The following is a 12,063-nucleotide window of genomic DNA, read 5'->3' as shown; positions in this document are numbered from 1 at the left end:
TCGTGTCCGGTCCATATCTTTGTCATTGATGGATGGATTTTCAAATAACTTGGCATGAATGTGTACCACAGTAAGACGACGTGTCGCACGCAAGACCCAGGTCCGTAGCTCAAAGGTCAAGGTCACACTTAGACATTAAAGGTTAGTGCATTGATGGGCGTGTCCGGTCCATATCTTTGTCATCGATGGATGGATTTTCAAATAACTTGGCATGAATGTGTACCACGGTAAGACGACGTGTCACGCGTAAGACCCAGGTCCGTAGCTCAAAGGTCAAGGTCACACTTAGACGTTAAAGGATAGTGCATTGATGAGCGTGTCCGGTCCATATCTTTGTCATCGATGGATGGATTTTCAAATAACTTGGCACGAATGTGTACCACAGTAAGACGACTTGTCGCGCTCAAGACCCAGGTCCGTAGCTCAAAGGTCAAGGTCACACTTAGGCGTTAAAGGTCATTTTTCATGATAGTGCATTGATAGGCGTGTCCGGTCCATATCTTTGTCATTCATGCATGGATTTTAAAATATCTACGCATGAATGTGTGACACATTAAGACGACGTGTCACGCGCAAGACCCAGTTCCGTAGGTCAAAGGTCCTAAACTCTAACATCGGCCATAACTATATATTCATTCAAAGTGCCATCGGGGGCATGTGTCATCCTATGGAGACAGCTCTTGTTTTTCACTCAGTTATTACTTTTTGATTGTTCAACATTAGTACATGTATATTATAGTGCCAAGCCATGAATAATAATGATTTTGTAGCATTGAACACTGACAGTGGTACATCTAAGGTCTTTTGTTTTTAGTTACCCTTGAATAATTCGGATCTGCTACGTAGAACACTTACAATTACATGTCATATAAGGTCTTTTGTTTTTACTTCCCCATGAATGATAATGATTTCATAGCATTGAGCACTTACAATTTACTTCCCCATGAAATCTAGTAGTGTGGATTTCACTGACAATTACACATCTCTAGAAGACCTACATGTATCATATTCCACTGCTTACTCATGAAGGAACTTACCACTTACTTTCAGAGAACATTTTATCACAGAGTGAAATGTAATCCAGGAATACTGGTTAAGTTGAATGATCTAGTAGTATAACCAAAATACTGTTGAGAAACAGCTTTTAAAGAACTACAACTGACCTACAATACTGTATTTTTTTGTTTGGTTGAGTTTAACATCACACCAGCACAATTGAATTATAGGTCATCTGGAGACTTTCCAGCTTTGGTGATGGCTGAAGACTCCAGATGTATATCCGTGCATTATTTGAATATATCACCACAGGGTTTGGGGGCATAAAACTGGGTAGAACCACCAATTGAAATGCTTCGACACATGAAGAATTCAACACCTGGAGTGAGGCTTGAACCCACACCAGTGAGGAGCAAGTGATTTAAAGTCAGCAACCTTAACCACCCAGCCACAGAGGCTACAACTACAAACAATTGTTTCATGTGACAATATTAAGCAAAAATATGAATACTTACTTTCTATCATTACAGCTGGTGTACTGTCCATGTTGGATGAGCCAGAACCACAGCTTAAGGTATGTTATATCTGTTCCTTATCCTTTAAACCCTACAGAAAGAAAGAAAGTGGAACATGTGAACAAACAGAGTTGATAACTGAATTTTATTTTATCTATTAAGTCCTTTTTGACTTTTACCAGTAATTGTCATGAGCAGGATGAGGTGTGATGTTGTAGATTTGGTCTGGAAAGGATATGTGTTTTGTTTGGTGTAAGTCAAGTGTTTCCATGGCATTATACTAGATACAGACTGGCAGCTTGGTAGAGCTGCTGACTTTGTACAGCCCAGCTAAATGACTTTCTCACTGGAAAGATTCCAGTAAATATCCATAGTGGACTCGAATCTATGTAGTGTATAGAAACCAGTGATTCAAAATCAGCATCCTTAGCCACTTGGCCATGGAAGCCCAATGACAGGGTATAATATGGTTATATTGATTTAGACGTACTTGCATTTACAGTGTATACATTAATGATAGTATGTGTATGCTTAATTTTGGGGGGGATTTGTTTATTACAGGTTTTTGCATTAGAAAAACTGAACAAGATAGTTGACCAGTTCTGGGCAGAAATCTCGGAGTCCATAGATAAGATGTAAGTTGATTAGTTTTTACTTCCCTTTATACTGACATACAACTGTGTAGTTAAAAATATATAAACCTTGTAACAGTCCTGTGCATCAACTCTTAAGGTTGATAGCTAGAGAAGATACAGAATCTTGTATTGATACAAGTAATGTGAAAACTGATATCTCACTTACCGGTATGTTAATTCTATCCCTTTTTCTCACCTGAGCATAAAGTTTTAGGATTGTTGAATGCCTCCTAAACCAGGGATTTTTTCCTTCATAAACTACTTGTGATAAATAGAGTCTCTCCTCAGTTTAAAAATTGCGTTTTTTCTTGAAATGGAAGAAGAAAATTCTGCAAAATCAGTTGACAAAAAGTAAATGAACGGTTATGAAAGCATGATATAAATGTCAAAGGGAACCTTTATCGAAACATTCTATCACTGATCTCATAGTAGACGTTACCTGGAGTGCTTATTACTAATACTGTAATACCTTTGGACGATGCTGATGACGAAATAAAATAAATTTTGTCGAGCCCGCTTGCGGAAGTGAAGACATAATTGTCCAAATGGCTGTTTGGTATATGTGCATGCGCAGATTTGTTTGTCCGGGCCATAACTTTGACATGCATGGAGCAGTCTTATTTATATTTGGCATAAATGTTAATCTCAGTCAGCTGGACTGTGTCATGTGCGTTTACGTTAGGTTCCGATCTCAAAGGTCAAGGTCACAGTTGGAGGTCAAAGGTCATGTCCGATCTTGTCTGGCCCATAACTTCGACATGCATTGAGGAATCCTGTTTATATTTGGCATGAATGTTAACCTCAGTGAGTCAGAGTGTCATGTGCAAACCCCAGGTTCCTATCTCAATGGTCAAGGTCTCTGTTGGAGGTCAAAGGTCATGTCAAATCCTGTCCAGCCCATAACTTTGACATGCATTGAGGAATCTTGTTTATATTTGGCATGAATGTTTAACTCATTGAGACAGACTGTCTCAAAGGTTAAGGTCACAGTTAGGGGTCAAAGGGCCGGCTCGACATGTTGTCAGTGGGCATCTAGTTATACTTCCAGAGTCAAGACCACTTCTGGCCAGGTTGGGAGTATTGATTAGGTTGCTTTAACTGCCTAAATAAGAATACCTGCATTCGCCTTAATCAAGCCCCAAATGCTCTTAAACAGTCATTATTTAATAGTTCATAAACTCTGCAAAATATCTTAACATTCAGTATTGACTAATTGACCAGTATTGACCATTCGACCAGTATTGACCACTTCAGGGAGTATTGACTGGGCCAGTTTTAACCGCCCAACATTGCCTCCAGTAAATTAAAAGAAAATGCAAATGTATCTTTTCTGCCCGTCAACATTTGCCTTGTGAACACTCTAGAGGCCACATTTGTGACCCAATCTTTATGAAACTTGGTCAGAATGTTAGTCTTGATGATCTCTAGGTCAAGTTCGAAACTGGGTCATGTGGGGTCAAAAACTAGGTCAGTAGGCCAGATTAAAGGAAAAGCTTGTGAACACTCTAGCTACAGTTGTGACCCATTATTTATAAAAAAAAATGGTCAGAATGACTGTCTTGATGATTTCTAGGTCAAGTTCGAATCTGGGTCATATGGGGTCAAAAACTAGGTCACCTGGTCAAATCAAAGGAAAAGCTTGTGAACACTTTAGAGGCCACAATTTTGACTCAGTCTAACTCTTTATGAAACATGGTCAGAATGTTTGTCTTGATGATCTCTAGGTCAAGTTCAAAAACTAGGTCAGTAGGCCAGATCAAAGGAAAAGCTTGTGAACACTCTAGAGGCCACAATTTTGACTCAATCTTTATGAAACTTGGACAGAATGGTTCTTGATGATCTCTAGGTCCAGTTTTAATCTGGACCGCCTCGGTAGCCTAGTGGTAGAGCGTCCGCTTCGAGTGCGGGAGGTCGTGGGTTCGATCCCCGGCCGCGTCAAACCAAAGACGTAAAAAATGGTACTAGTAGCTTCCTCGCTTGGCGCTTAGCATTAAGAGAGTAGTGCTAGGACTGGTCAGCCCAGTGTCAGTATAATGTGACTGGGTGGGGTATCATGTCATGTGTCTACGGCGTGATATTCCGGTGAGGCAGCACTATAAAGTTGGGCATTTTGCTCACTGCTACAAGTAGACACCGTCGTTTATATGACTGAAAAATTGTTGAAAAAGATGTTAAACCCGAACACTCACTCACACTCACTCAGTTTTAATCTGGGTCATTTTGGATCAAAAACCAGGTCACATGGTCAAATCAAAGGAAAACTTTGTTGAACACTCTAAGAGGCAACAGTTGTGACTCAATCTATATGAAACTTGGTCAGAATGTTTGTCTTGATGATCTTTAGGGTAAATTCGAAACTGGGTCATTTGGGGTCAGAAACTAGGTCAGTAGGCCAGATCAACTCAGGCCCTCTTGTTTTAGTAATGCCTGATCTCTAAGATTTTGGAGGTTTTTTAAAAAGTAGCCAAGCATGTTTAGATAAAAAAAATTCTGCAGTATGAAATTTGATTAAACCACATTGGATTTAGTCAAGTTTTCATAATTGGAGTCAATTCGAAAGTCGACATTTTGATAACAATTTGCATAATTATAGAAAAAATTCTACAATGTAGATATTTTTATTAAACACAGTTATAAATTTGCATTTTGTCTTTTATTTGGTTAAATAAAATATACAGGTTGATGTGCTTAGCTTTTAGATATTTGCACATGTTTAAAGAAATATGCAAACTTCAAGCTAATTTTATTACCAATTTTGGATTTATTTATGTGTAAACTTCCGAGCTTTAGTCTATATTTTATGGGAAAATGGTGTTATGTCATCACTTCCAGTATTTCAAAAGTGGGGTACTAACTTTACATGAAATTGATTGATTATGATTTTACATTTACAGCGAAGTACTCTATGAAGAGTCAGGGTTCAAGCAGCGAGACCTGGCTGCACTGGTTGCTTCAAAGGTAATTACTAATTTGTCTTCTTTTTGTTACTGGAATATTAGTGTTGGTCTGTCATCAAAAACTTGTAATGAAAAGAACATTATTGATTGTACAGCTCTAAACATCCAATAAATTGACTTGTTAATAATAACTTTACTTTTTGTCTTATTACTGTTGCACATAGTAAATCTGTAATTTTGGTGCAGTACTGTACTCCCCAAATTCTGAAGATCTGAATTTCGTGCAGAAACTTATTTGTTTTATACAAAAAAACACAAGTATGACTTGAGATGAAAAGAAAAAGAAACTTAAACTTCATTTTACACAGTTTGGAATTTCTTGTGATTTTTGACAGCTGACTTTTGACCTAAACTTTTGCTGGAAACCGGAATGTAAAATTATCCACCAAAATGTATTTGAAACCTGAAACATCTCTGTACAAACTGTATATTCTACTCAGAAACTTCTATTTTAAGTTTATCATATTTTCTCTGGTATTTTGAATTCTCCTAGTATTATGATGAAGCAGACACTTTTTGCATGCGCTATGATTGTCATGTGTTGATTTTAAGTTTTATTTAGAGTTGCCACTGGTTACCCATATGGGCGACTCCTCCAGTAGATTGTCATTGTAAGTAAGATGGCTAATGATGCAAGATATTTAAGATGCTCTAATAACACAAGCTTCTCTGGTTCTTTAGAGTGCCGGATTAGTACCCATACACACAACTCAACCAAAATAATAATATATTAATTTAGTTGGAGGAGGATAGGATCAAACTCGTGACCCTGGTGTCTTACAGCTGTACCACTGTCGCTATTTCGCTATGCTTGACTGTTTATGATTATTGTAAAAATTTTATTTTTTTATTGAAAAAGTTGACATGTGAAAATGTTAACCATGGACTGTCATAAAAGTGTTAACTTACATGACCAGTTTTTACTTGTTTGCAGGTTTACTATCATCTGGGAGCATTTGAGGAATCATTAACATATGCCCTTGGTGCAGGAAATTTGTTTAATGTGAATGACACAACAGAATATGTTGAGACCACTATTGGTATGTATAATAAGACATTTGCAAGAACAGAATTCGTACTACAGTGTACCACTTAGTTTCAGATTTCCCATTAAATGTCTGGTTTTGTGTATGTTAAGTAGATAGCAGGCTCATATAAAATTAGCCAGGTTCTCTCTGTCAACACATTAAACAGTGTAACTCTCATTATTTTTTTCAGACTAAACTACACATATTGTTTCTATTTTATCAAAAGCCTTCCTTTAAGGTGAAAGGTTCATTTTCATGTTATTTTCCAAAAATAGACATCAGCAGTTAAGATGCCGCCACAATCACAATTAACTAGCAGTTCATATTTTCAGACCGGGTATTTTTCTCTTGAAAATTGCACTAAAGTCAATAATTTTGTCATAATTATGTTCTGAATACCTATTTGAACAAATGCACGTAAAAGGAATTGCATTTCACTACCTGTATTTTGCTTTTAGTAGATATTTTTCTCTGGCTAAAATGACAAAATTATGCAATTCTACATTTAGTCAAATTCAATGTATATTCAATCATGTAAAAAAATTAATTACAACCAATTGTAAAGCAGATCGTAAAGAACACAGTCTTTGAGAATTTACTTTGAAATTTTACCTGGCTACTGAATTATACACAAAAATCCAAACACCATCAGTTTATCCAATTTGTAAATCTGTTCATACATAATATACAGTTACATAACAACAGATGATATTATTGGTTGACTGTACAATGAAAAACTATCTTATCTTTCAATATAAATCAATAGAGTTAGTGTAGTGTTGCATTCAACAATCTATGTGTGTGTTCAGTAATGCATGTACAAACAACTTTTTAAATTAAATTTGTATTTTTGTGTCAAATGCAACAACTAGGAACAATTTAGACAAACATTCCATAAGATTTTGCAGTATACATATCGTACTTCAAAAAGAACTAAATTTTGTCTTTTGTAAATATGTGTTTTAATGGAGTTTGAATGCCCGTAAGATTTCAATATTTTAGGGTAAGCTTTTGGTCTAAACGAGACTCAAACATTTCCCAAGCGACGTATGTACTGTAAATCATCTTGTGCTTCTATGTTGATGATACTTTGACCAACTGTTAAGACTTTAGTGCAATTTTCAAGAGGAAAATACTCGGCCTGAAAATATTAACTGCTATTGAATTGTGATTGTGGCGGCACCTTAAGAGCCAAAAAAAAAAAAATCATATGTGAATTATCCTGATAAAGGCATTAGCCAAAACGTTGATGAGATAAACTACTATACATAAAAACTTTTATACATGTTGTTGTTGAAGTAACTTATTGCACTTAAGAGAATCAAATTTAGAAAACTCGTTAGTTCACCTCTTTTTTTCATAGATGATACAGGTCTAGGAATATAAAAAAAAAAACATAAGTAATAAAGATGCAAAGTAATTTTGAAGTAGTGAATATTTTTATAATACAGTAGCTTTCAAATTGTTGTTTTAAGCCAAATATAGCAATGTGATTTACTTTTGCAGCCAAATGTATAGATCACTACACAAAGTTACGAGTGGTAAATGCTGAAAACACTGAAGATGAACAAAAGCCTATTGACAGTCGACTGGAAGCCATTGTTAACAGAATGTTCCAGAGATGCTTTGATGACAAACAGTTTAAACAGGTCTGACCTACGTTTTATTGTTCTGTCTTATTGTAGTTCTTGCTCTAAGAGATTTTGCAAACTTGAACTTTTGACATGTCACATTTTTGACATAATCACGTAGACTCTTGCCTACAGTCACTGTATTAAGATGGCTTTTTTCTGTGCATTACATCATTTTAAATATGTGACTTTTTATAGTGATTCACTCAAAGTTAACCTTGATTAGCTACTGTGAAATCATTAATATTCGTGGAGGATTAATTTTCATGGATTTCATGGTTGAGTCAATCCACGAAATTTAATCCCAATGAACAAGTAAAATTTTTATTCATTTTATGTTCAAAGTTTAAATCCACGAATTCATATCCCCACGAAATTGCCGTTTTGACCAAAACCACGAAATTTCATGCCCACGAAATTAAATGATTTTACAGTATTTAGAAATAAAAAAATAGGACAAGCTAAGAAATTGAAGCATTGCTTACATACCCAAAGCAAAATATACTGGATCTGACTAATTGAATTGATTAATTTAAATGTTAATGAGAAGTTTTCTTTTTTGTCAATTTCAGTATTATAGGTACCCAGTGACAGTATAAACAGTTCTTAAAATCATTGTTATTTTTTTCTACCCAGGCTGTTGGTATTGCCCTTGAGACCAGGAGAATAGATATATTTGAGAAGGCCATCCTTGAAAGTGTAAGTGGAATTTTATACTATATATACAAACTTGAGAGTGCATTACCAGAGACAGGTACTTGTATACTTTGATTTATTTAAACGGAAAAGCCTAGGAACCAATGGAAAGGATTAGACTTAGTTTTGATGGGTTTTCAGTTTAGCACCTTAATTTTCATTTGGAATATATAACCATTATTGACAGAAAGAAATAAAATATATAAAACAGAAGTTAGTTAAAGTTGATAGGATACAGGTAATTTCCTCTGTATGTGTTTGTAGTCTGTATGCCTGTATGAAACATATTAGTTGTGATAGTAACATACAAAGTAGCAGATGGAAATATTTGACAGTGATCAATTGTAGCTGAACATTTAGTACTAGAAATGTCTGTTAATACATACACATATATTACAGGATGATGTTAACTACATGTTATCATACAGTCTGAAAGTAACTATGTCCCTTATACAACACAGACAGTTTAGAAACACAGTACTGGGCGTGCTCACTAAACTCTACATGGGTCTAACAACTCCAGACTACATCAGTGTTTGTCAGGTATGTGCTAACACTTTTTATGTCAGGTAATCTGTAAAACTTGGGTTTTCGACTAAATCCTGGTCATGGCACCCAAGTTTAGACATCACCCTTTGAACTGTGCACCACTTTGTATACTTAGTCAAGTGTGAGACAAAAATCATTTCGGAACACAAATAATGGCATCAAAATATAGAAATACTTCAGTGTTTGGTAATCATTCAAGATTGCATCATTGCAGCTTCTATTTTGTTCATTTTCAAAATTGAGCTGAAAATTAAACAGTCAGGTACTGGGGTTAAGAGTTTGTTGATTAATCAAAGTGTCCAGTATAAGTTTTGACTTTTGGTAATGTCCAAAACTGTATTGTGTCTAACAGAGTTTTCTCATCTTCTGGTTTACAGTGTTACATATTCTTGGATGATGCTCAGTCAGTGGCAGAAGTGCTGGAAAAACTTGTTAAAGGAGATGAGGTAGGAATTTAAAGTGGTTTAATATAGAGCCGACATGTTTGTAATATTCCATAGTCTTAATTGCTGTGATATGCAGCCATAATGTTTTGCTATACGTGAAATGGACGAACCACTTCATGTAACAATAAAATGTTCTGAGGGTGATGCAGCTACAAAATGTCTAAATAAGTGGTAAGTGAAAAGCATAGTTTTCTGAAATAACAAGGAGGGGACTGTTGACTCAACATGGTAGTGAAATAACAAGGAGGGGACTGTTGACTCAACATGGTAGTGTAATAACAAGGACGGGACTGTGGACTTGATGTGGTAGTGAAGTAAGGAGGCTGGACTGTGGACCCAGTGTGGTAGTGAATAAGCAAGGGTTGGACTGTGACTCAGCATTGAAGTTAAGTAATGAGGGTGTGTCTGTTGACTCAGAATGGTGGTGAAGTAACTAGGTGGGACTGTGGACTGAATATGGTAGCGAACTAAGAAGGGCTGGACTGTGAACTCAGCATCGTATTGAAGTAACAGGAGTGGGACTGTGGACTCAATATGGTGATAAAGTAAGAAGGGTGAGACTGTGGACTCACCATGTAGTTAAATGATGAGGACGAGAAGTTGTGGGCTTCACATGATAGTTGTGTAACGACGGGGGGTGGGGGGGGGGGGGGGATGCATGTTATTAGATTGCTTTTTCAAAGCTTGTTAATCAGGACAAACCTGAAAACTGGAAGAGTCTTAGCAGTTCTTGTTAGCTCAAAAATTCCTTGGCTAACTGACAAATACAGGCTTTAAAGTTTTGTTTTTTGTGTTTGGTTTCATTGAATTTAAAAATAATTACCAGAACTTCTGCAATATTTATTACAGACCTCAGTGTTGATGGCATATCAGATAGCATTTGACATGTATGACAGTGCCACCCAGCAGTTTCTGAACCGAGTACAGACCACCCTGCGTGCCACAGCACCAATGCCAATCACCTTGGAGAAGACACCAATTCAAGAAACTACTCCAGTGCAGGCAACCTCTGATGACAAAGACAAAGATAAGGACACTGCTGAAGGGTAATATTACACTCATTATTTAATTGCATAATTATTTTTAATTTGGTAAAAAATAGAGCAGTTGTGATTTCATTCTTGTATGTGTACTCATATGTGTTCTCAGTGTGTATACATATATAAGCAATGATGACAATGGTCTGAAATATTTAAATGAGTTCATGGTTGCATATAAACCTACACAGTTTAAGATTTTCATATGAATGTGACACAAGTAGATACTGAGCTTGTGCTGCTGAATTGTTTGAAAATATTGTTGTGTTCTGCATTTGGACACCTCAGATGCTATATTTATCTTTCACATACGCATACACATACGAGTACATAGAGAAGATATGGCACTGTTATATAAATTTAAATTTATTAGGTAAGTCGAAGAAAATATAAAAGTCCAGGCTTTAGCCAAGACTTCTGTTGTTTCAAAGAGGATCCTAGTAGGTTTAAATTTATAAAGACAGTAACCTAATGTTTATTTATCCCACCTTCTCAATTAAAATCATTTTTAATTAAAATTACCAACCAACCAGGTATATTCTTGCTTTAAAAAACAGTTTAAAGACTAATACGCCAATATTGAATCTGGCAGATCTACACAGCCAAGTGAAGTTTTATTTGAAGTTCAGTTGCAAGTTGTATACCCATTCTCACAAAGCAAACGTTAGACCTGAGTTAAATGTATCGACAGGGAATAAAGCAGCTTGATAGACAAAAAAGAGAAAACTGTTTCCTCAACATTCTGATTCAAGAACAATCCTTCACAAATACAGTACTTCTTGATTTAAGTACAGAAATCCGAAATCATTCTCTAACGCTGTGAATGACTCAGCTTCCATTTCCCTTAAAAATATTCTTATTGTTATTGCAAATAAACGGTGTGGTGGGAGACATATTGATTTACTCCTGTCTATGTGTGTGTGTTTCCTTCCGTCCATCCGCCTGTCACAAATCTTGTCTGCACTCTAAGTCGAACATTTTTCATCTGATCTTCACCAAATTTGAACAAAATGCTAATAAGTCCTCGGCCAAGTTTGATAACTAGCCAAATCGGCTCAGGCACTTTGGAATTATGGCCCTTGAATTACCGATAGGCCGCTTACTCCAAAACCTACCGATAGGCCGCTTACTCCTACTCTAAAACTATCAAAGATATATTTTCTGTGAGGAAACAGTATATAAAGACAGACTTACTGTTCAGATGATTAGGCAGTTGTGGGAGATATGCGCTTTTTTTCAAGAGCAGCTCTAGTTTCTTTGAAAGTAGTTAATATTTCCTTGAAACTATTATTTTTTATCTTCTGTTATTCAGTAGGGATAGTTTAATGTTATCTGATTCAATGTTATAAAACAAGTTTTTTGACCTGCCTCAGAATGGAAGCTTGTAATTTGTCAGTTTCAAATTTGAGACCAGAGTCAACCAGTCAGCTTCTGGAGTTTAGAGAGTTGTCTTCAGAACATAGCTTAATAATTTTTTATCCAGCCTGATCATGAAATTTTCATATCTGAACTTAAATATAAAACAAAACATAAGTTACCTCCCTTAGAGTGTGAATGCATCAGTCACCAATAA

At 36.0% G+C, this 12,063-nt stretch overlaps 1 protein-coding gene across 1 annotated transcript in view; it reads left to right on the top strand.

Moving 5' to 3' along the window:
* LOC123554233 (26S proteasome non-ATPase regulatory subunit 1-like) overlaps positions 1 to 12,063 on the top strand; it is a 319,840-nt gene that overhangs the window by 17,221 nt on the left and 290,556 nt on the right. The window contains exons 2-10 of the mRNA XM_045344228.2: positions 1,527 to 1,570; positions 2,073 to 2,146; positions 5,041 to 5,104; positions 6,038 to 6,143; positions 7,638 to 7,780; positions 8,399 to 8,461; positions 8,858 to 9,001; positions 9,385 to 9,453; positions 10,303 to 10,499. Coding sequence (XP_045200163.1) covers positions 1,527 to 1,570; positions 2,073 to 2,146; positions 5,041 to 5,104; positions 6,038 to 6,143; positions 7,638 to 7,780; positions 8,399 to 8,461; positions 8,858 to 9,001; positions 9,385 to 9,453; positions 10,303 to 10,499 — 904 coding nt within the window. The remainder of the gene's footprint in view (positions 1 to 1,526; positions 1,571 to 2,072; positions 2,147 to 5,040; positions 5,105 to 6,037; positions 6,144 to 7,637; positions 7,781 to 8,398; positions 8,462 to 8,857; positions 9,002 to 9,384; positions 9,454 to 10,302; positions 10,500 to 12,063) is intronic.

The sequence above is a fragment of the Mercenaria mercenaria genome, chromosome 7 (assembly GCF_021730395.1).
Source record: "Mercenaria mercenaria strain notata chromosome 7, MADL_Memer_1, whole genome shotgun sequence".
NCBI lineage: Eukaryota > Metazoa > Mollusca > Bivalvia > Venerida > Veneridae > Mercenaria > Mercenaria mercenaria.
Note: the sequence above shows the minus strand (reverse complement) of the source record. Positions and strands in the feature narration are given on the sequence as shown.